General features: G+C 39.8%; 1 protein-coding gene across 1 annotated transcript in view; it reads right to left on the reverse strand.

Annotated features, from left to right (window-relative positions):
* LOC128843202 (uncharacterized) overlaps positions 1-22,267 on the reverse strand; it is a 336,468-nt gene that overhangs the window by 70,247 nt on the left and 243,954 nt on the right. Inside the window, 1 exon segment of the mRNA XM_054039816.1 lies at positions 9,697-9,836. Coding sequence (XP_053895791.1) covers positions 9,697-9,836 — 140 coding nt within the window.

Raw genomic sequence — 22,267 nt, forward strand, 5'->3', positions numbered from 1 at the left:
AACATCCAAACCTCTTGTGCTCCCACTAGCCACTACATGTGCTTCTTTAACTAGGAGACCCATTCTACTCTACTAACTGTACTTAGTAGTGGCATAGTATGGGTGGGGCTGTATCAGTAATAACTTGGAAGCTAGCCTTTTCTGTTGCACACTGATACACTATCCCGTACTACAAACTTAACTATGGTTATATTATTTTTTCTGAGGTAGACAGGGCCAAACTCTTTGTGCCTTCTTAAGAACAAATCTTTCCCTTGATGTTAGGTGTTATGCTGGTGACAGAACAGGGTGGACACATATTGGCTCCAAACCACAACTTGCTACTGCACAGCAGGATGGTTCAGGTTTGGCAGTCACACCACACACAGGAGTCTTTGCTACAGAGTATACCTGGGGATTTTCAGCCCAAATCAATATTCCTAGCCAATGCTGGGGAATAAACTAGAGATTTATATGGAGTGTGAAAATGAAGTTTTATAATGGAAGTTGACTACAGCCTTAACTGTGAAGAAGCTACCATCTCTCCAGAGCACTAGTAATTGTTTTGAACAATTAACAAACCAGTTTTCTGATTCTGTTATTGTGGCAATGGTTAGATTAAATTTTGGGAGGAGTCCCATATGACTGAGTGATCAGTTTTTAAAACCTATAGAAATGCTGGGTAATGTACAGACAGACTGTACAAAAAGCTTTTGGAATTAAAAATCTGTTTGGATATTTTTTTCCCCAAAGGGAAGAAGTATTCTGTGATAGGGTGCTCATCTCTTCTCCCATCTCCCGAAACTAGGAATGCATTTAATACTAGCAAAGAACAGAAGTTATTAACAGTATCCCCTAGTACTTGCATTGTCATTGTCAAGCCTAACAAAGCTGCTATAGCCTTTACAATTTAATAGCTCACATGAGATTGGCATAAACATTTCAAAAGACACTGCTCTATCTTGGGTGTTTCTTTTGAGTGACTTTTTTATGTTTGTTTTCCAGACACAGACAGACATCTAATCTTTAGCCATTTTAAGGTCTGTGGGGAAAAAGCAGAGAAACTGGCCATTCTGTTGTGTCCTTTAAGTTTAGTTTACATTAGAGGCAACTGGCCAGCACAGAGAATATCATCATGAATCACTAATTCTTTATCTAGATACTGTACTTAGATGGACCCCCTCATTACTGAAATATCTCAGCACATGCTCTGAATTAAAAATGACAGTACTCTCTCTCTTTAGTCTTCCCCTGCCACCAAGAACCAGAGTTAGGAGTTGCTGTTTTGTTTTGTTTTGTTAGGAATGAATCTGAGAGAATGAGGATGCTAATGAGGAAAAGCCTGGGGTGAAGCTTGATTCAAAACTTTCTATATCATTAAAATGAAAACAGTGATTGGAATTAATGTCAATTTGTGTGTATTTTTATACAGAAATCTCATACATACATACACATATGTACGTATATACATACAGGGCAAGACACGTGGTCTTTTGCATGACTGGAAGGGTGCAAAGAAATCATAAGCCTGCCCTAGAAAGGTTGACGAGGATTTCCCTGCCCTAAAGAGACTAGGATAATCCTCACTTCGCATAAAGCAGGCATAGTCTGCCATACATCACCAACTCCTCATCTCTTGTTGTAGAGGAGGTGGCAAAATGAGGAGCAGAACCAGGCAGGACAATAGCACACAGTGTTCTGTCTGATCCTCAGCTAGTAGAGAAGTCCCTGTGGGATTCCTCCAAACAGTGTAACTTAGAGCATCCCGGAACCACCTTTTGCTGCCCCAGGACTGAGAGTGCAGAAAGCTGTCTTGACAGCTCCCTGGGAAACCTGTCCTACCTCCCTAATCAGATGCTCTGGACATGTAATGAGTAGGAGCTAAGCATCTGGCCGACAGTATATGCCATGAAGCATTTGCATATACTGAAACTTTTTAAAATAAAATGTAAAAATATCTCTGATGAAATATTCAAAGTTTGCACATTTAAGAATCTCTCTCACACACACACACAAATCTGAAAATACAAAGAGTTTTTAGAACATGATGCTGCAAACGTGTATGCACGTGCTTAACTTTAAGCATATGAGTAGTCCCAGTGATTTCAATGGGACTGCTCACATGTGTAAAGTTACTTATATGCTCACATCTTTACTGGATCTGAGCCTTAGACTACAGGGTCCTCAAGGAAGAAACTGTCTATTTCTTGTCCTTTACAGCGTCGAGCACCACTGGTGTCTAATAAATAAATGATTGCTGCTGTCAAACCATAGTTGTCTCTGTTCAAATCTTGGCCACAGTAACATGTGGGATCTGCAAACAGGAACTTGAGCCAGCAGAAGGAGGGAGGGAGAGCATTTGTTTTACAGCTACATTTGCTTTAGAGTCTGGCTATCAGTTGAGAGAACAATATACTCACATGAAGACATAAAAGAGGCAATAAATCATCTCTCCTAGACTATATGCATGAACCCAGTGTATCACTTCCAAAAGATTGATCTATCTAATTATGTATGTTGTGGCTGGAAGTCTGGTCTCACAATTTCTTTCCCAAATTATTTTGTATCCTTGAGATTGATTATATCCTTCCGAGGCAAAATGTTACATGGAGAATGGTATGTTTTAAAGACTTTTTTTCCCCCCCAAATTGTTCGCTCATGAAGTATATGACAAATGTATAATAAACAAAATATCTTAAGGATTCTAGATGTATTATTAAATTCTATGGACTATACTCTGTACATTAGTTACTGTTTATGTAGTCTTCTGCAATATTGAAATTTACCTGAATTATCTGATGGTAACTTAACCTGTTTTGGTAATGGTGTTACACTGCTGAATCCCATGGAATGACTAAAGATGCAATTATAAAAACTAAGTTTTAGAATCAAATTACAGCTTCCATTACTGTATTTACTAGGGCTGTCAATTAACCGCAGTTAACTCATGTGATTAACTAAAAAAATTAATCACGATTAAAAAAATTAATCACGATTAATAGCATTGTTAAACAATAGAATACCAATTCAAATTTATTAAATATTTTGGATGTTTTTCTACATTTTTACATATATTGTATTCTGTGTTGTAATTGAAATCAAAGTGTATCTTATCCTTGATTACAAATATTTGCACTGTGAAAGGTAAACAAAAAATAGTATTTTTCAGTTCACCTCATACAAGTACTGTAGTGCAATCTCTGTGTCATGAAAGTGCAACTTAAAAATGTAGACTGTTTTTGTTACATAACTGCACTCAAAAACAAAACAATGTCAAACTTCAGAGTCTACAAGTCCATTCAGTCCTACTCCTTGTTCAGCCAATCGCTAAGACAAACAAGTTTGTTTACATGTACAGGAGATAGTGCTGCCCTCTTCTTATTTACAATGTCAACAGAAAGTGAGAACAGGCATTTGCATGGCACTTTTGTAGCCAGCATTGCAAGGTATTTACTTGCCTGATATGCTAAACATTCATATGCCCCTTCATGCTTCAGCCACCATTCCAGAGGACATGCTTGTATGCTGATGCCGCTCATTAAAAGAATAATGTGTTAATTAAATCTGTGACTGAACTTCTTGGGGGAGAATTTTATGTCCCCTGCTCTGTTTTACCCGCATTCTACCATATATTTTATGTTATAGCAGTCTCTGATGATGACCCAGCACATGTTGTTTGTTTTAAGAACATTTTCACTATAGATTTGACAAAACGCAAAGAAGGTACCAATTTAAGATTTCGAAAGATAGCTACAGCACTTGACACAAGGTTTAAGAATCTGAAGTGCCTTCCAAAATCTGAGAAGGATGAGGTATGGAGCATGCTTTCAAAAGTCTTGAAAGAGAAACACTCCGATGAGGAAACTACAGAACCTGAACCACCAAAAAAGAAAATCAACTTTCTGCTGGTGGCATATGACTCAGATAATGAAAATGAACATGCGTCGGTCCTCACTGCTTTGGACTATTATCGATCAGAACCCATCATCAGCATGGACGTATGTCTGCTGGAATGGTGGTTGAAGCATGACGGGATGTATGAATCTTTAGCACATCTGGTACGTAAATATCTTGTGACGCTGGCTACAACAGTGCCATGAGAATGCCTGGTCTCATTTTCAGGTGACTTTGGAAACAAGAAATAGTCAGCATTATCTCCTGCAAATGTAAACAAACTTGTTTGTCTGAGTGATTGGCTGAACAAGAAGTAAACTCTAAAGTTTTACATTGCTTTATTTTTGAATGCATCTATTTTCTGTACCTAATTCTACATTTGTAAGTTCAACTTTAATGATAAAAAGATTGCACTACAGTACTTGTATTAGGTGAATTGAAAAATACTATATTTTTGTTTTTTTACAGTGCAAATACTTGTAATCAAAAATAAATATAAAGTGAGCACTGTACATTTTGTATTTGTGTTGTAATTGAAATCAATATATTTGAAAATGTAGAAAACATTGAAAAATATTTAAATAAATGATATTCTATTATCGCTTAAAAATACGATTAATCGCAATTCATTTTTTTAATCGCATGACAGCCCTAGTATTTACTTCTTTTATAGAGTGAGGCACATAATTCATACCCCATACCATGAAAGAAATCTCTTTACTATGCATTAGCTATTTTGTTAAATAGAAGCATTATATATATATATATTTCTGGGTGTATTGATCAATGTGTTTCTTAACTGAAGCCAATGAAACAACAAATAGAACATATGCAAAATATTGCAAAACTGGTGATTTAAACTAGGGGTTCTCAACCTTTTTCTTTTGGAGGCCCCCCCAACATGCTATAAAAACTCCATGGCCCAAGGGAGACCTTTGGGCTTCAGCTGCGAGTGGGGGGGGGGGGGGAAGGGGGACTGCTGCCCCACAGCACTGGGCAGTGCTTGGGAGCCCCATGGGTTGGGGGGCTCCAGGCTTCTGCCCTGCAGGGTGGCTTCTGCTAGGGCTTGGGGCACCTGGGCTCAGAGCTTCAGCTCTGTGGTGTGCTGGGACTCGGGACTCCAAGCTTCAGCTGCTGGGTGCCAGGGCTCAGGGGTCCAAGTGACTCTGCTTGGCAGACCCCCTGAAAGAGTTTGTGGCCCCACAATGGGCCACAGACCCCCGGTTGAGAATCACTGATCTAAACTATATGGCATGATCACAGAATGATAGAAATGTAGGGCTGGAATGGACCTGAAGAGGTCATCTAGTCCATCCCCTAGTGCTGAGGCAGGACCAATTATACCTAGACCATCCCTGATAGGTGTCTGTCTAACCTGTTCTTAAACATCTCCAGTGACTGGGATTCCACAGTGTCCCTTGGAAGCCTATTCCAAAATTTAACTACGCTTGCACTTAGGAAGTTTCTGCTTCAGATTAAGCTTACTATCCTACCTTCAGTGGACATGCAGAACAATTGATCACCATCCTCTTTGTAATGGCCCTTAAATATTTGAAGGTCCACCCTCAGTCTTCTTTGCACAAGACTAGACCTTTCCTCATAGGTCAGGTTTCCGAAACCTTTCCCCCCCGCCCTCTTTGTTGCTCTCCTGTGGACTCCTTCCAATTTGTCCACATCTTTCTTAAAGCGTGACGCTCAGAACTGGACACAGTGCTCCAACTGAGACCTCACCAATGCTGAGTAGCGCTGGACAATTACCTTCCATTTCTTACACATGACACTTCTGTTACTATAATATAAACTATAACCCCTGTTCAGCATTACTGCTGCCTAGCCAGTTATTCCCCTTTTTGTAATTGTGCAGTTGATATTTTTCTTCTTAACTGAAGTACTTTGCATATGTCTATATTAAATCTTGTTGATTTCAGACCAATTCTCCAATTTGTCAAGGTAGTTTTGAATTCTAATGCTGTCCTCCAAAGTGCTAGCAACCCCTCCCAGCTTGGTGTGGTATGCATTTTTTACAAGCATAGTCTACTCTATTATCCAAGTCATTAATAAAAATATTGAATAGTACTGGACCTAGGATAGATTCCCTGCAAGACCCGACTAGATACCTCTCCCCAGTTTGACTGTTATGTAATACGTATTGGATTTATCATTGACTTTAATGGGACCAGGATGTCATACAAATGTATTAAGTGCACTGACGTAAATAAATAGAAAAAAATGACCAGTTTAGTCATTGCATTAAAAGATAATTTCCAGAGACTTGATTCCTTCCTCTATACCCAACCTATCAATGCTATTGATCTTGGAAAAATCATCTAGTAAACAACAAAGATATGCTCAGGTACAACAGCGAATTTTCCAATTTATGCAGAAACATGCTCCCCACAGCAGAGAGTAGGATTGAACCCTTTGTCTAAGATCTGATATGTTCTAAATCAGTCATGCCTAAGTCTATTTGCCCAGTTTGATTAATTTTATTTGATGAGCAAATAAAGTATTATTGTTTTCTTCACTATTGTCATGGTACGGGTGAGTAAGTAGATTTTGTGCCTAAACCAGTCAAGGTTCTAGATAATTTTACAGTGCTTAAATTAAATGGATATGCCTCACATTTCACGTAATTTATAGCTACATGTGTCCAATATATTATGTTTCCATATGGGAGGACTGAAAAACTACACAGCATTAGTAATACAGCTTCCCCGGTCATATTTTTCAGCTGATCATACTTCGGATGTGTGTGGATCTGTTGCCTGGAACTCCCCAAACTAAACCAAACAAAAATATAATCTCAACCAAAAATCTCTTTTAAATACATTCTCTCTGCTCATGAAAAAGCTTTGACAGGGCCTCCAAGAAAGATATTTTTCCCCTTTTCTTTTCTTAAGAATTGGTTCATATAATTCCAGCCCATCCTCTATTATTACTTTTTGATTGGTTTCTTTCTTGGCTTCTACACATCCTTGAGCAGTTCTTCCTAGGTGGGCTCTGTAAGCCTTCCCCCTTTTCTTCTATCCCTCAAACCCCTTTGTCAATAAGTCATTCTTCTTCCATGAAAGGCTTCATTGTCATTCCACAACCATTGTCTACTGATCCCAAACTGATAAAAACTGAAGTTAAAAATAAGGAACGTTGGGTCTGCCAAATGTTTAAAAATACATTTAAATCTTTCTCTGTTTATTTAAAGATAGCTAAGAATGAGGATATCTGCAAGGAAATTGGCATGGTTTCCTTCCTCTAGACCAATGAAATACCAATGGAGATTCAATAAAGCAGGGAAAAGACAACTTGGAAAAGTTTATTGGAAAAATTATTTTATCAATTATTAAATGATTATATTTTAGCTTCTTCACTTGCAGTTCGCCCAAGGCTATTACTGAAAACCTTCAGAGAAGATCCTGCCTAGAAATATTTTTATTTTATAGAGGCTATGAGCTTTGACGCACCACTGAAGTTCATCAAGATGGCTGGGAATTGGGAAGGCTTATGTTAGAAATGTCCATTCTACATTTTACGATATTTATCCATTTAAAATCCCTGCATTAGAAATTAGTATTCTACCATACTGTGCCATTCCAGAAGGCCATCATGCGGAGAGGCACTTCGCTAATGCTAATTGATGCTAAATGATGGAATCATTATCCATCCGAACCAGTGGACAAGGTAAATAATGTGCTACCTGTTATTGGGCCAACAAAACAAGTTGTAATACACAAGCTTACAGGGCACAGGCCAATAAACAAATAATCAATGTTGACTGGTTGACCTGATAAGTCTATGGATCTGAAATGCCAACAGATCCAGATATGCTACAAGAACTTCGCATGTTACAACTGCTCTGGACAAATCAAAGTTACATGATGGATAAGCAGTTAACAAAGACAATGAACTCTTAAAAAAAAAAAAAGTTCTTGTTCTCAGTAAAAAGAATGAGGAAAATTAAATACAGAGAATATCTGATATAGAAACAGAACCATTTCCAAGTGAAACAAAATATTTTTCAGAATTTATCACACGGTATAAAGATTTCTTTAAGGATATCTGTAATTCCTACAATATTATATTGTATCCTTTTTCTTTAACCTCCCCCCTCCCCAAGAACTAGGAAGTTACATACAAAAAACTATGTTAAAAGAATGTTTAGGTTGCACACTCAAGCACTTGAAAAATCAGGAAATGCAGTAAACACCTTCCATAGCTCGAAATGTATCCAGTACATGCTGTGGAATACATTTCCCGTGCTGCTAAACATATCAGAGGCTACTGGCCAAACACACCTCAGGTACCAGCTAAATGTGGGCGAATGCATTCCTAGTGCTGTCATATGTACCATGTCACTTCCAATTCCCTTTCATTACAAAGTGAAGTGGATGTAACAGCACAGAAACTGAGCAAGAGAATAGTTTTGTGGCAAATCTTGTTTTATCCTACCAGTTTTCCCATCTGTATCACAGCATTAGATGCGTTGGTGTTCTTCTAGTTTCTTTATGTTTACTTGCTGATATTAAGGGGAAAAACAGTAATGGGATGAATTCTTAGTTCTATGCTGTTGTGGTGGCATGAAGAGGCTGTAAAGTGGGTGGAAACAGCCCCTCATAAGCTGCTTTCATTAGGAGCCTCCTCACCGGTATAGAACTATGACGGAGACCCTATGATGGGCCTGCTCCCATCCCCATTGTAGCAGTGTAGCTGAAGCATGTTGTATTCCAATTATTCTCTGCTCCCTATCATGCCCAGGGGTTGTGGGAAGCAGAGTGGAAATTAGAGCAGCTCTAAGGCTTTCACTTTCCCAATAGAGTGGGAGACTGGTACTGGAAGGAGTATATATGGTGTACTGTTTCTAAACGGTTTGTTTCTAAGTCTTTACCTCATACAGCTCCTAGAAGCTTTATGACTGCCTCTGACACAGGCATAAGGTGTAGCCACCACCATTCCAGCCATAGCTGACCCCTAAGAAAGCATAATATATCTTTTATCGGTGCCCCTCCATCTTGTGCAGGTCACAAAAAGATAGAGCATACAGCACACTCAGTACAGCAGTCCGTATTATAGTTCATAGGGAGCATGTCCTCAGCTCTTCCAATGAAATGTTTATTAATTCACCCAAAGGAAAGAGCATTCTATATATTGTGTAATACTGCATAGCAGGATTCCTATTTTAATGCACTAGACAATGGCACTGTACTTTTGCAGACAGACAGATCCTGTGTGTTGACTAATACTCACCACACAAGTTAGACTATGGAACACGTTCTAATTTGAGACAAGCAATTAAATTGATGTCAGCATTACAAGAACCGTTTGCCAAAACCATTCCCATTCACCAATGTGCTACTTGTTTGGACATAAGCTTGCATTCAAGGTGAAAGGTTTGAACACGTGTTCAGAATAATCCTTCCAAGGGCTTCAAAATCATCATTCTAGCCCCACTAAGTAAAAATGCTTACCAGACTTCAGATCACACCACCCCTGAAAGTATTCCAGCCTGTGCTGCTCACTCATGTCTGTATATTCCCTTTCTGCCTAAAAACACATGAGAAGAGAGGAACTCCTAACTGAAGTTACCTACAGTGTAGGGAGCTGCAGTTTCATTTTATATCACATCAGCATTCCTTCGATGCTGGAGCCAGCAGCTCTATGGAAAACCCCAACGTGAGTTTGGGATGATAATGCAATTAAAATGGTGACCGCACCAAGTGAATACTGAGCTGTACCCATTTATCCAGGACCCTATTGCAATGGTGATGCCTCACTACCAAAAACCAAAAGCAGCCTCCTTTCTGCTTCTTCACAGACCTACAGTTGCAATACCTCATTGATGGCAAGTTGTTCTCCTCCTCCTCCAGGATGGCCATAGCGGTGATTGGAACTCCGAAAGTCCTCATACAGATCCTCCTCACTTCCCACATCATCTGCAAGAGCTGTCTTATCCAGTGCCCCATCAGTGATCACTGCAACAACAAGAAATGAACTGCTTAACAACACTGCTGAGCAGAGAGACATGAATGACAGCAGATGAAAAAGATCATTAATCTTGGATTTTTAAGTAAATTATTTTAAAATCTGTTCTGTTAGCATGACTGAGAGGTGCCGATTGATGTCACTAGAAATCAAAGTTGTCAGTTTATACAGAGACCAGGAACGGCAAAGGCACTAATAATGCAAACTGTCACATGCAGCCACACAAAAATGGCTAAAACCCAACGTAAAGGAACTACCAGTGCTGCAAGAGGACAGTTCACTACTCATGCCCATTTCAAGTTCTATCTCACTATGGCCCTGATCCTGCAAACCATTATGAACATGCATGAATACGCCCATTGAGATCTGTAGGACTACTCACATGCCCATTAAGTTGAGCACATGCACCAGTGTTTGCAGGATTGGGGCCTAAGTGAAGAGCAAAACAAAAGCTATTTTCACACAAAATCTCAACCTGTGTGCAGGTGAGTGAAGAACTCAACCACCAGCCTCTTCCTATTTTGGCAAACAATGAACAGAGTTAGTCAGAAGAAAAAATAGGAAAGTCAAGGGAATGTAAACTTAAGTTTGGATTCAGGTAGAAATCCTGGGTGGTCGGAGCTGTTTCACCTTCACTAAAGCTTGATTGATACCAGCTTATACGCATCTGAATTCCACACATGGGATACGCATGCCCACCATGCGCCTGAGTCTGGAATATTTTATAAGCAATGTCTGTTGGCCCACAAATGCACCATAGCTCTCCTCATTATATCTGAACCAAGGGCACAACAGGTGGTGTGGGCCAACGCCTCTCCAGTTCCCATTCTTATCGCAGTTCAAATAATCTGCAGCAGAGGGGATAGAGAATACAGATAGGGACCATACACCTGAAAGAACTTCCAGTTACAGGTAAGTAACCTCCATTTCTTCTTCGAGTGTTGATGTCTATGTGTATTTCACTCGTGGGAGATTAACAAGCAGTAGTCAGATGGGGAGTGGGTGTGAGGATGCAGAAGTGATAGCTGGTAGTACTGCTGTTCCCACTGCTATATCTGCAGCTGATGACAGGACCAGAGCATAATGTCTCATGAAGGTATTCAAAGAGCTCCAAGTAACTGCCCTACATATCTCTAGAAGGGGAACATCTCTCAGAGATGCAGCCGAAGCAGCTTGCTCTCTAGTGGAATGAGCGCTCACCCTGCTTCTGAGGGGGAATTTGAGCTAGCTGATAACAAAGGGTAATACAACCCGAAATCCATTTTGAAACTGTCTGCATCAATATAACTTGACCCCTTGATCGCTTTGCTAGGGAAACAAAATAGTTTACGTTTTTCTACCATACTTTGTTCTTTGCAGACATACAGCAAAGCCCTTTGGATGTTCAGAGAATGGAGCTCTCTCTCTTCATTTGTGGATGTGGTTTTGGAAAAAATACCAGTAAGTGAATTAACTGACTCATAAGAAACTTGGAAACTACTTTAGGAACAAAGCTGGTATGGGGTCGTAACAAGACCTTTTCTTTATAGAATGCAGTACATGATGGCTCTACCATGAGCGCTCCCAGCTTGCTGATTCTTCTGGGCTGACATTATGGGTACTAGAAAAGCCACCCTCATGGACAGATGGGCCATAGAGTATGTAGCTAGAGGTTCCAAGGGGTGTGGTGTGAGCGATGATAAAACAAAATTAAGGTCACACTAAGGCATGAACTTCACCAATGGTGGAAAGGACCTGAGAATCCCATTCAGAAATCTAGTTGCGACAGGGTGAGTGAAGACGGTACAGTTATCCACCGGAGGATGGAAAGCACTGGTCACTGCTATATGCACTCACAGACAATTGAGTGCAAGACCTGAAGACTTAAGGGTAAGTAAAGATTCTAAGATAGCAGGGATCCCAGCTGATTCTGGAGACGAGTTTCGTTGGTGAGTCCAAGAAAAGAAACACTTCCATTTTGCTGAGTAACTGCTTCTTATAGAACCTTTTCTGCTTTGGTTAAGCTGGATTGTAGCCTTTTAGAATATGAGTGCTGTATTTCTGATGTCCATCCAAATATCAAGCCCTGAGTTGCAGACTGGGGTGCTTGAACCTGCCTTATGCTGTGTTAGAAGGTCTGGTAATGTGGGGATGTTCATAGGAAGGTGAACTGAGAGCTTCAGCAGATCCATAAACCAGAACTGTCTTGGCCAGATGGGCACAATCAGTATGACACAAGCTCTGTCCTGGTGGATCTTCTGTAGAACTTGTAAAGCATCTAATAGCACTGTTCATTGCCTAAATAAGCACTTGCCACTGAAAGAGTATCTATTACCACCATGGGCATGTAATTCTACTCCTGCAGCTTCACGTAAGTGAGGGCACATCGCCTGAAAGCCAGTCTCCTTCTATTGGATGAAACAAGTGCTAAAGTCCTGAGCATGAGTCTGAAGCCAGTGGAGATACAGACTAGATATCAGAAGAGAATAAATGCCATTTACGTTATTTTAACACAAGGAAAAACTGGTCATCTTCTTTAAAGAATAGAACCCTTTTGTACTGTTTTCTCAAGGTTAGTTACAATTTTCTGAAACTCTCTTTTTACCAAGTACATTTTGAGACGCAAGTACTGGGTGTTGACCGATAATCACTCACTTATTCTATGCTTTTATAAGATATTGTGTATACGTTTTCTGATTTGTAAACTCAGAGGATATCATCTTCCTGCTTTTCTGAGACAATAACAATGGTAATAACTGAACAAAATGCTGATTGGCATTTGTATTCTGGTTAGCAACTGCTATTAGAATAAAGCATACACAGTTTACATGACAAAGAGGTGTACTCCAAGGAGTCTTTCTACGTTATAAAATACAAAGGGAATAACACTATGCCTACAAACAAAACGCAGGTAAAATATACCTGATGGAAAATTTCAGCTCAATGGATTCACTAGTATTGCAGTACTAAAGCTAAATGAAATTAAGATATCACGAGAGAACACCATCTGGACTCTTGGTGATCTCACTGACCAAGTTACAAATGATGTCATACTCAAAATCCTTGCAGAGCAGATGAAACGCAAAGGAAATAATTCTAGAGTCATATAAATAAAAGCTGGGAAAGCCTTATTATATTATCTAGTCCATGGGTTCTCAACCTTTGCCATCCTGGGACCATCCTGGGATCAGCCCCACATTTAGCAGTAGGGGAAGGGCAAGGGGGTCATGACTCCTGGGCTCAGAACCATAATCTAGTCCATCTCCCAAGGACTAGTCCAGAATCATTCCCTACAGGGTATTTTCTTGTAGTTTATTTGCTCTCCAAAGAAAACCACCATCCAGAAGTGACACTCTGGTATCATCAGGAAATATGTGGAAAGCCTTCAGCCTGACCAAAAGAAAATCAATAATATCCAAAGCACAAGCTGCAATGATAGGTGGACCAGGAGCAAGTCCAAAAATGTAATCTGATATATCACTGTGAACAACCTCTCATTCAAATCAAAGTAATAGATGCCAAGCGGTATATTTTGAAAGGCCCCAAACATGGGAATTTAGCCATATGACTAAGAGCCCAAAGGAGCTGAGCTTGTGGCCATTGAATCCAATGGCAAAGCTCCCACTGAATTCAGTGGTGTAATATTAGGTCCTTAACAGCTCTATGGGCTAGACCCTTAGTTGATGTGTACCAGTGTAACTCCACTGAAGTCAACTGCATCACCTTAGGATCTGTCCCTGTAATTCCAAGGCAATGCTTTGGAAATACAGTCATAAATTTCCTGCACAGCAGAGATTACAGTAACAACTGCAATGACAGTTCCATCAGTGCTTCCATTATATGCCATGTTTTGTCAGGGTTTCATAATGCAATCATTTCCAATCACATTGTGTTGAAGCTCATATGTTAGTAATCAGTGAAATGCATTTATTTTACATCATAATGACTGAAGTATGCATCAGATCTGAATGAAACATTTGAAATGTTTACCCTTTAAATGACAATTTACTGAATTCAACAGAAATTTGCAAGGTGACAAAGACCTATTGATTCTCACTTTCATTTGCAAACAAAGCTTCAATTAATTTCAGTGGAAACTATGTGCCTGGGGACAATATGCCCTTATGATTAAAGTGGAGTTTGCTGTGGAATGGTTTAACTGCCCAAGAATTCAGTGTTTTAAGGGATGCTTGACAAAAGCCTGAGTACACATCAAACATATTTCAAATATAAGCTACCGGCACCCTATTGAATGTATGTTCAAAGTATATGTTTCATAGAGAGCAGTTCTCACATCTAGAATACTACATATAAAACTCAAAAGTACTGAAACTGCCACCTTCATAATTTTAATCGGTGGGGTTATAAAGGATTCTATTCTGATATTTATTTAAAATCAACTAATCTACCACCGCTGGTACATCTACCATAGTTTGAGAGCTGCTAACATACAGTGTGTGCTACACACTGTACTGTTGATGAACTATTTTGGGGGCAATGTGTGTAATGACAGAAACAAAAGGTACACTTTCAGGAACATAACGGATTGCTTTGTACAGGAGTGAATCATTGTTTAGCCCATCAAAGCTCCTTTTCTTTGTGTTCTGTCTCCCTTAGCATGGCACCTTATTGATTCCTGCAAGCTTTCATTGCTTTTGCTTTATACCCCCTCTCGACTAGTTGCATTACATAGAGTATAATTTTTGGCCTGAAAAATGTTTCCTGACATCATTAAAGCTTTCTGATTTTGTCATGTTTTCCCAGTTGTACTATGATCAGCTTTATATTGGGGGGGGGGGGGGGGGGAAGCTCCATGGAGAATAGCTCTATTATTTAAAATATTCTATATCTCCGGTAAATCTCTGGCCAACTTTATTTAATTTTGCTATATAGATTTGTTTTTCTTAGTATGTCTTGATTAACTTTGACTCAGGTGTCAGCCTCATTAACCTTCTCTGCAGCCTTGAAAACTGTTGCTACATCTTGTATTGGTTGTCCAAACTTAACTAAACAAACAAAAAGCCATAGGTAAGTTTCACCAGAGAACTCTATTGCTTGCAATAATGCAAAAGGTTTTTGGTTCTTAGTCTGTGATGGAAATTTGTCCAGGAGAGAATTTTTTCATGATATTTTGTGAAATATGCTAATAGTTCAGAAGGCAGGAAGAAAGAGTTAAGAAAAATGGTGATTAATGAGACTTTGTTCTGAAGCCGCTTATTCAAGAGGGAAAAAAGAATCCTGAGAGTTGATTATTAAAAAAAAACCCTTTGAAACAGTGACCCAATACACTAGAAATCAGTCAAGGAAGTAGGGCAAGTGAAGGCTGTTAATATAGGTAATGATTCAACATGCACAGTCGTAATTAGGTCAAGCAGGAAAGAAGTAAGCGTTAATCTAAAAATCTATTAAGTGGACTGATAAAAATTGTTAAAATGGTCATTCGGTTTCTTCATTAGTTTCATCAAGTGCACAGTACTAGTTGGACAGGCACCCATTATGCTGCACAGGAAGCAGAGGCAGCCTGCTGCGCCCTTCTCCCCAGCCCCAACAAATGCTTGTTTCATCCACACTTGAATGCACTGATGTGGTCACAGCTGGCTGTCTCCTTTTCTCTCTGAGCCCAATAATCTAATCTGTCACGGGAAAACACAGAGCAGTAAAGAACAACTTTCACCCCAAAACAAGATTCTGAACTACATTCAATTAATTTTAAACCAATTTCCCCAGAATTTAGATGGCTGTCCAGATAAATTCGTCTAACTGTGACAACAGATTCTACTCTGCAGAACATGGGGAGGGAGAGAGACCATGATTTACCACTACGGCTGCCTGCCAGAGTGTCAAAATCCTGCTTTGTATTGCTGCAAGTCTGAACCTGAGCTCAGGATTGATGTCACAAAAATACCACGGCAAATGGAAAACTTTGTCATGCTAGCTCATAAGTTATTCTTCTTAGTCCTGAAGCAGACATTCTCTGGAGAGAGGACAACAAACCATATAAACCCTTCTGGGTGCTGCCGAAACCAGAATAAGCAACACTGGGAGGAGGGTATAGGGATCTGAGCCCCATCATCACACATGAGCAACAGTGGGGTGTTACAATAAACGACAAACTCAGAACACTGATCAGTGTTGATAGCACTACTTACACTGAAGACAGAGTCGAGAACACATTTGAGTAAATACAAATGTGGCTCGATAAAAATTAAGCTAAAATATGTTAGAAACAGAAAAGTGGAATAAAGAAAAATGGTTCAGCTTTCTTCAGGCTGCTGAGGAAAAAGTGATTTATTTTTCTCTGCAGTGTGAAGAAATGGTGGGGGGGGGGGGAGAGCGGAGGCGAAGGAGCATGCTGTGCTCTTTAAAGGGGCTGTAGCAAATTATTTCCCACACACAGCGCTATATCAGAGCAAATGGAGGAATTATGCCTCAGAGGAACGCCTCCCAGAGCACTGCAGTCTAGCCTAAAATTAAATTATAATTATATAATTATTCCCAACTCCAATGCCAGCTCACTTCATGACTTCAAATTACTCCCTCTGCCTACAGCCTTGTCTATGCTAGTGGCGGAGTGTAGAATATGTGTAGCTACAAGCTGCAGTGAAAAGCAGGCTGCGTCCACACCGGCGTGTAGCTACACACGGAAGTGAAAGTCTCTGGCAGGGGGAGGCAGTGGGGAAAGGCTTTGGCAGCGGGGAGCTGCCGGTGCTTTTCTCCACTGTCTTCCCTGACAGAGATTTTCCCTACAGCTGAAGTCTTTCACTGAGGCGGGGAAAAGCAATGGGACACTACACTGCTAAAAATAGCACTGTAGACATGGGAGGCACTGGTTGCTCGTGTAGAGAGCTGTGTAGGGCACACAGCCACAGGGTTCAGGTGTGTCCTTACTCTAGTTGCCTAAGCAATGCCTCATTTTCTACACTGTTATTTATACCTATGCTAGGTGGCATATGTACTCTACATGCCACCGTAAGTGTAGATACAGCCTATGTGCATCTGTCTATATAATGGCTATATAGTTACCCATCTCACAAGAGTGTTATTTATTTGTATTATAGCCGTGCTAAGGTTTCATGTGAGATGGGGCTAGTGCAGTAGGTGCTGTGCATGCGCCTAGTCAGAGAGAGAGAGAACCCCCTCCCTGGAAAGCTCATAATCCAATATAGACAAGACGGACAAAGGGTGGGAGGAAAAGCATCCTCATCCCCATTTTCTAGATGAGAAACAAAGGCACACCAAGCTTAAGTGATTTGCCTAAGGTCACAGAGGGACTCCATGGCAGAGACCTCCTGAGCCCCAGTCCAGTGTCATAATCACAAGACAATGTTTGTAGAATACTCCAGAGGGAAAATGCTATTTTGTACAATGCAAGGGCCAAACATTCCCATGCAATCATCGTTTTTTTTTTAATTTTGCAACTACTCAGCAGATATTTTAAACCACATTCTACAAATGCAAATAAAACAGAGTAAACAAATTGTTTAATTATTCAAATACATTGGTTGGGACCCCTTTTCCCCAGAGAACCTGCAGGGTTATTTTCTAAAGGGGAGTTTCCTTGTTAGGGTGGAAGAGGGGGTACTCTAAAATCTGTAATCTCATAATAATTGATGTCAATGTATCTCTCTGAGTCAGATAGGCCTGATGCTTAGCTGGTATAAATCGATGTGGCTCATTGTCATCAGTGGATCTATGCTGATACATTCCAGCTGAGCATAAGGGCCAGGGATTTGGGGAGTGAACCCAGCATTGATGATGAGTGAGTTAAAAGAAGCTGTATTGATAACCATCAGATTCATTTTCATAGGGCCTTTTATAGGAACGCAAGGGAAATACTCCACAACAGTTATGGGTTGCTTTCAAGGCTGATAATTATCTGAGAGCATCTATATTTAACTAGAAGCAAATGAATGAAAAAAAAAACTTCCAAGGGGATTTGATTTTTTGCTCATTAGAAGGCTGTCTGACAGAAGTTGTTTTCTGGGTGCCATAGCCACCTGCTTAATTTATCTCTGTACAGCATTAAATCTAAAATAATGCACAGAAATAACATTAGGCATCCAATTTACACTCAGAGAGCAAATGAATTCAGAGCTAAAGACATCATTCTCTCTCTCTCCCCCCCCCCCCCCCACGCCCCCAGACTGCTGGTGATTCTTGATTGTGGAGCTGCCAGGGTGAAACAGTTTACAGTTAGAGTTCCCATGGCCCAGGAGGCTAAAGAAAAGTATGGAAAAGAAAGGCCAAACTGAAAATGAGTTGCTCAGGTGAGCTGAGCTAAAAGCCTCTATTCTCTGCAATCTAGACTGCTATGTTCTGGTCTCCTTTAGAAATAGTGGGTAACAGCATTCAGCAATTCTGCTTTGACTTATGTGCTTCATTTATCAGCTGCCTGATATATTGTGATCCCTATGCAGCTCCAACAGTAAAATCCATCAGACAGTGATGTCATCCCATTTCTGTTCCATCAGTACAATTCCTCTGGCTCTTTATTGTTCCAATGGACCCTCTTCCATTACTGTCCTCCTGGTTGTGGGCTGGTGAAACAGGAAGAGGGTAGTCTGGTGGGAAATGGGTGACAAGGGAAGAGGAACCAATAATGTTGCTTTATGAGAAAAATGAAAGCGGTCCTGCAAAATAAAGCCTCATGAATTTAATCTATTCCATGTGCAATTATATGCTGGTCATGAAACAAGATTTTAGGGATCTTCAGGGAGAAAATAATGCATGAGAGAGACATACACACAAAATACGCAGAGAAAGCAAATGATGAACAGAACCCCTCATATTAAAACACAAATTAAGAGTAGAAAAAACCCCCATCAAAATGAAATCAGCCTTTCAGTAAAAGTGCCATTACCCAACACTGTTGTGCATGAGCTAGTTGCTAATTAGCTGAAGCAGAGCGCAAATCCACTCTTTGGAACAAAAAAATGCTGCAGCTCTTTAATAAAAACATAGTGGGGTTCTTGTATTGGTCTGCAGGGTTGGAGCTCAGGGTAACATCCATCAACTATAATGCACTGAGCCACCTACTCAGATTTCAAGAGTTTTTTAATCCCAATTAGAATTCTAAATGACTCACAATAAGGTTTGAGGGAGCTTTTGCTCTCATGTGTAGTGTAGATAATTATGGGCAACAGAGAGTCACAGGTGTAAGAATGGTTCTGCAATTTTGGACTTTAGGATTTCGACTTGCAATCTGCTTCCAGCTCATATGCGTCTGCTTCTGCACGTATCAAAGATGACAAGGCGGAAAAGGGGTTTGGGGTGCTTGCATTTGATTGGGAGCAGTGGGCTTAGCTGCTTTTCATCAGGTGATTGACAGAGCAGAAGCTTGAGACAGAATGGAACGATACAAGGGGAAATATTAGATAAACTGAAAAGCAGAACAAACAATTAGATCAAAACAATTAGATCTTTATTTGATCCACAGCCCAGTCCCTCCTGAAAAACTCACCTTTGCCATAATGCAATGGCCAGGCTGTTAATGCTATTGGCTGCTGAGGAATTACACACATCCTGTTCTATTTGTTACCATGTCTCTCCTTGCCCACCCATGCCTATTTGTCCCCATCCACGTGTTATATCTCAACTTTCAACTGTAGAATCTTTGGGGAAGGGCCTATCATTTACCATATGTCTGTACAGTGCCTAGAACAGTGGGGCCCCATGTGGTTGAGGCCTTTAGGTACTATCGCAGTGTGAATGTTAAATAGTAATATTATGCAGTACAAGCAAACCCCTTTCCTCCCGGGTCCTGGCATTGTTCTTTGCTGTGTCATGGGTGAGACATACTCAGTAGGATATAAGCCACGTTGTTTAGTCTCCCATCAAGGGGACTACTGTGAAGTAAATTATTATTTAGTGTAACTAAGGGTGGAAAAATGTAGCTCCATGATTATGCTGAGCCTTAAATAAAATAAAAAACAGATCCAACTCCCAACCCTTCAAAAGAAAAGAAAAGAAACGAAAACAACAATCTAGCAACTAACCAGCCCCGATAAACCTCCACAACTTGCTGGTTTGGTTATTGTGGTTATACATTAATTTGATACTGTCCAGTAGAAAATAAACTCAGCCAACTCATCTTAGCTAGAGCCCCAGATGAGTTTTCAATGCATCTGCATAGATGAAAATGCCACTTGTGTTGCTAATTATGCATTTCTACCAAAATCGGTACAAACAATCAAAGAAATTAAAGCAGATGAGCTGAGAAACTAGAACAATAGTTATTTACATTAGGCAAATGTAGGAGGTGGGGACAATGATCAAATATGTTTAGTGCAGCTGACAAACCTAACTAACATATTTGAACTGGTATGTGAATTAAGGAGGACTTACCAGCAAAATCATGGGTATTTTATTTATTTATTTTTAGAAGAGCATCTGTCCAGCTTTTCAAAGCCTTACAGGCATGTCCACAAATGAGACGATTGACAGTGTCAGAGTCAGATGCATCTGTTTCTTTAAGGATTATTCCAGGGGAATCTCCCTAGCTGATCTGAACACCTGCCCTCAATCAAGCACTCCGCTTCATTTCATAGAGATCACTTTGTGCTTCCCTTGTCTCTTTTTAAACTGGTTGTTTGCATGGATGTTAGGGGGGAGGAACGACAAACAAACCAACCACACAGCTTTACTGCTGTGCCATTATTTCATCCCATTTGAATGTTTCAGTTCAAATGAGCTTAAGTTAAATCCAGTCAAGCCCATTTTATTCTTTTTAAAATTTATCAGGAAACAATTCAAATGAGATCAAGGCATAAGCAGGAGCTTACAGCCATTTCTGACTGCAAGGGATATAGAAGTTGAGAGAGAGAGAGAGAGAATGCAACCTAGCATGGGAAAATTTGGGTTGTAAGTACTCAGTAGAAGCTTGTAGAAATGTCATTCATTACATCTTTACGTTACCCTCAAAGGCTTCAGTGGGGCTTTAAGTCTGATGGAGTTACTTTCTGCTCCCCCACCCCCCCGAAATATTGCACAGCTCTTGTCTGTTTTAATTATATTGATCCAAATGTGATGTGTGCTTCTCTAAGACCAATTTCTGCTCTAAAACCACTTCCTAAGTGTGCATGTTACTAAGGAATCCAAACTATTAAGGACTCTACTTCTCTATTTGATTTCTTGTAGCTATTACCTTATTAAGTAGAGTGGAGAGTGTACACATGCTTTGGGAAAATCTGACTGGTTTGTATTCTGAGAGTTCCTTCATTTTTATTATGCTTTTATTTCCTATTGTTCCGAAGCACTGCGGGCTTGGAAGCCAACTCTGCAACAAAATCTCATCATCTACATTACACAGTATTTTTCAATCTTAATTCACACAATGGAAACACGGTGGTTCTGCTGCATATTGGGCCTTCCATACTTGCTTGAAAACGGTCTCTCTATAAAGCCTCTCTCTAATAAGATACTACAATTCTCTGTGCATTATTCTGAAGCCTGTTATGTCTGTAGAGACAATGTGAAGTGACAGAAACAGCTACAAGCATGGTCAAGGGCTCTTGTTGTTCAGAATATCATCAGGTTGAATCGTCACTAGGTTTCGCAGTCTGTTACTGTAGAGTTATTAAGTTCTCAGCCATTTTGACTTTACAAATTACACCCAGGTAGTGTACAGCTACATTAAGGCATGTATTTACTAGCCCATAATGTCATTCCTATGCAGCATTCTCTGTAGAATGTAGAACACTTCATATTATAAAATATTGTTTATAAAGCACCTTTTAAGTGTTGCATCCTAATCATGATGTACTTTGCATGGAAATATCTAATTTCTTGCAGTGTTTTCAAAAATGGACAGATTCAGAGAACAGCAAAGATACATTTTGTTTTTCAGAGTAAATCCAGGTGTTCTAACTCAACAAGTATAAAAAGAATGAAGTTGTGCTAATGATAAAAAAAAAATCCTCACATTTTTAAGCACAGCCAGCCTTGGACATTCTGAATCAAAATTACTAAGTTTGAATGCCTAAATTAGGCACCTAAATCCATATTTAGGCGCCTAGATAAACCAATGAGCTTATTTTCACAAGTGTCAAACACACACCATTCCCAGCAAAATCAACAGGAGTGGTAACTGCTCAGCACTTCTGAAAAATCAAGCCACTTATTTAGATACCTAAATAGGCATATAAGAACCTAACTGTAGGCACTTATATTTGAAAATTTTGACCTGAATTTCTCCCCAGAACTCTGCACCTCAGGTATAAGATCTGCTCTTTATTTTTGAGAAGTTGTCCAGTCTTAAAATTATATATATTATATATATATATACACACACATACACACACACACACATCCCAGTTCTAAGAAAATCCCTGGGATCAAGCTCTGAGAACATTTTTGCGGACAAACAAATTTAGGATTGGGATTAGTACATTACAATTGTTCTATGAAGAAGGGACCCTTGTGAACTGAACACACTTGAATTATG

The sequence above is a fragment of the Malaclemys terrapin genome, chromosome 9 (genome assembly GCF_027887155.1).
Source record: "Malaclemys terrapin pileata isolate rMalTer1 chromosome 9, rMalTer1.hap1, whole genome shotgun sequence".
Taxonomy (NCBI): domain Eukaryota; kingdom Metazoa; phylum Chordata; order Testudines; family Emydidae; genus Malaclemys; species Malaclemys terrapin.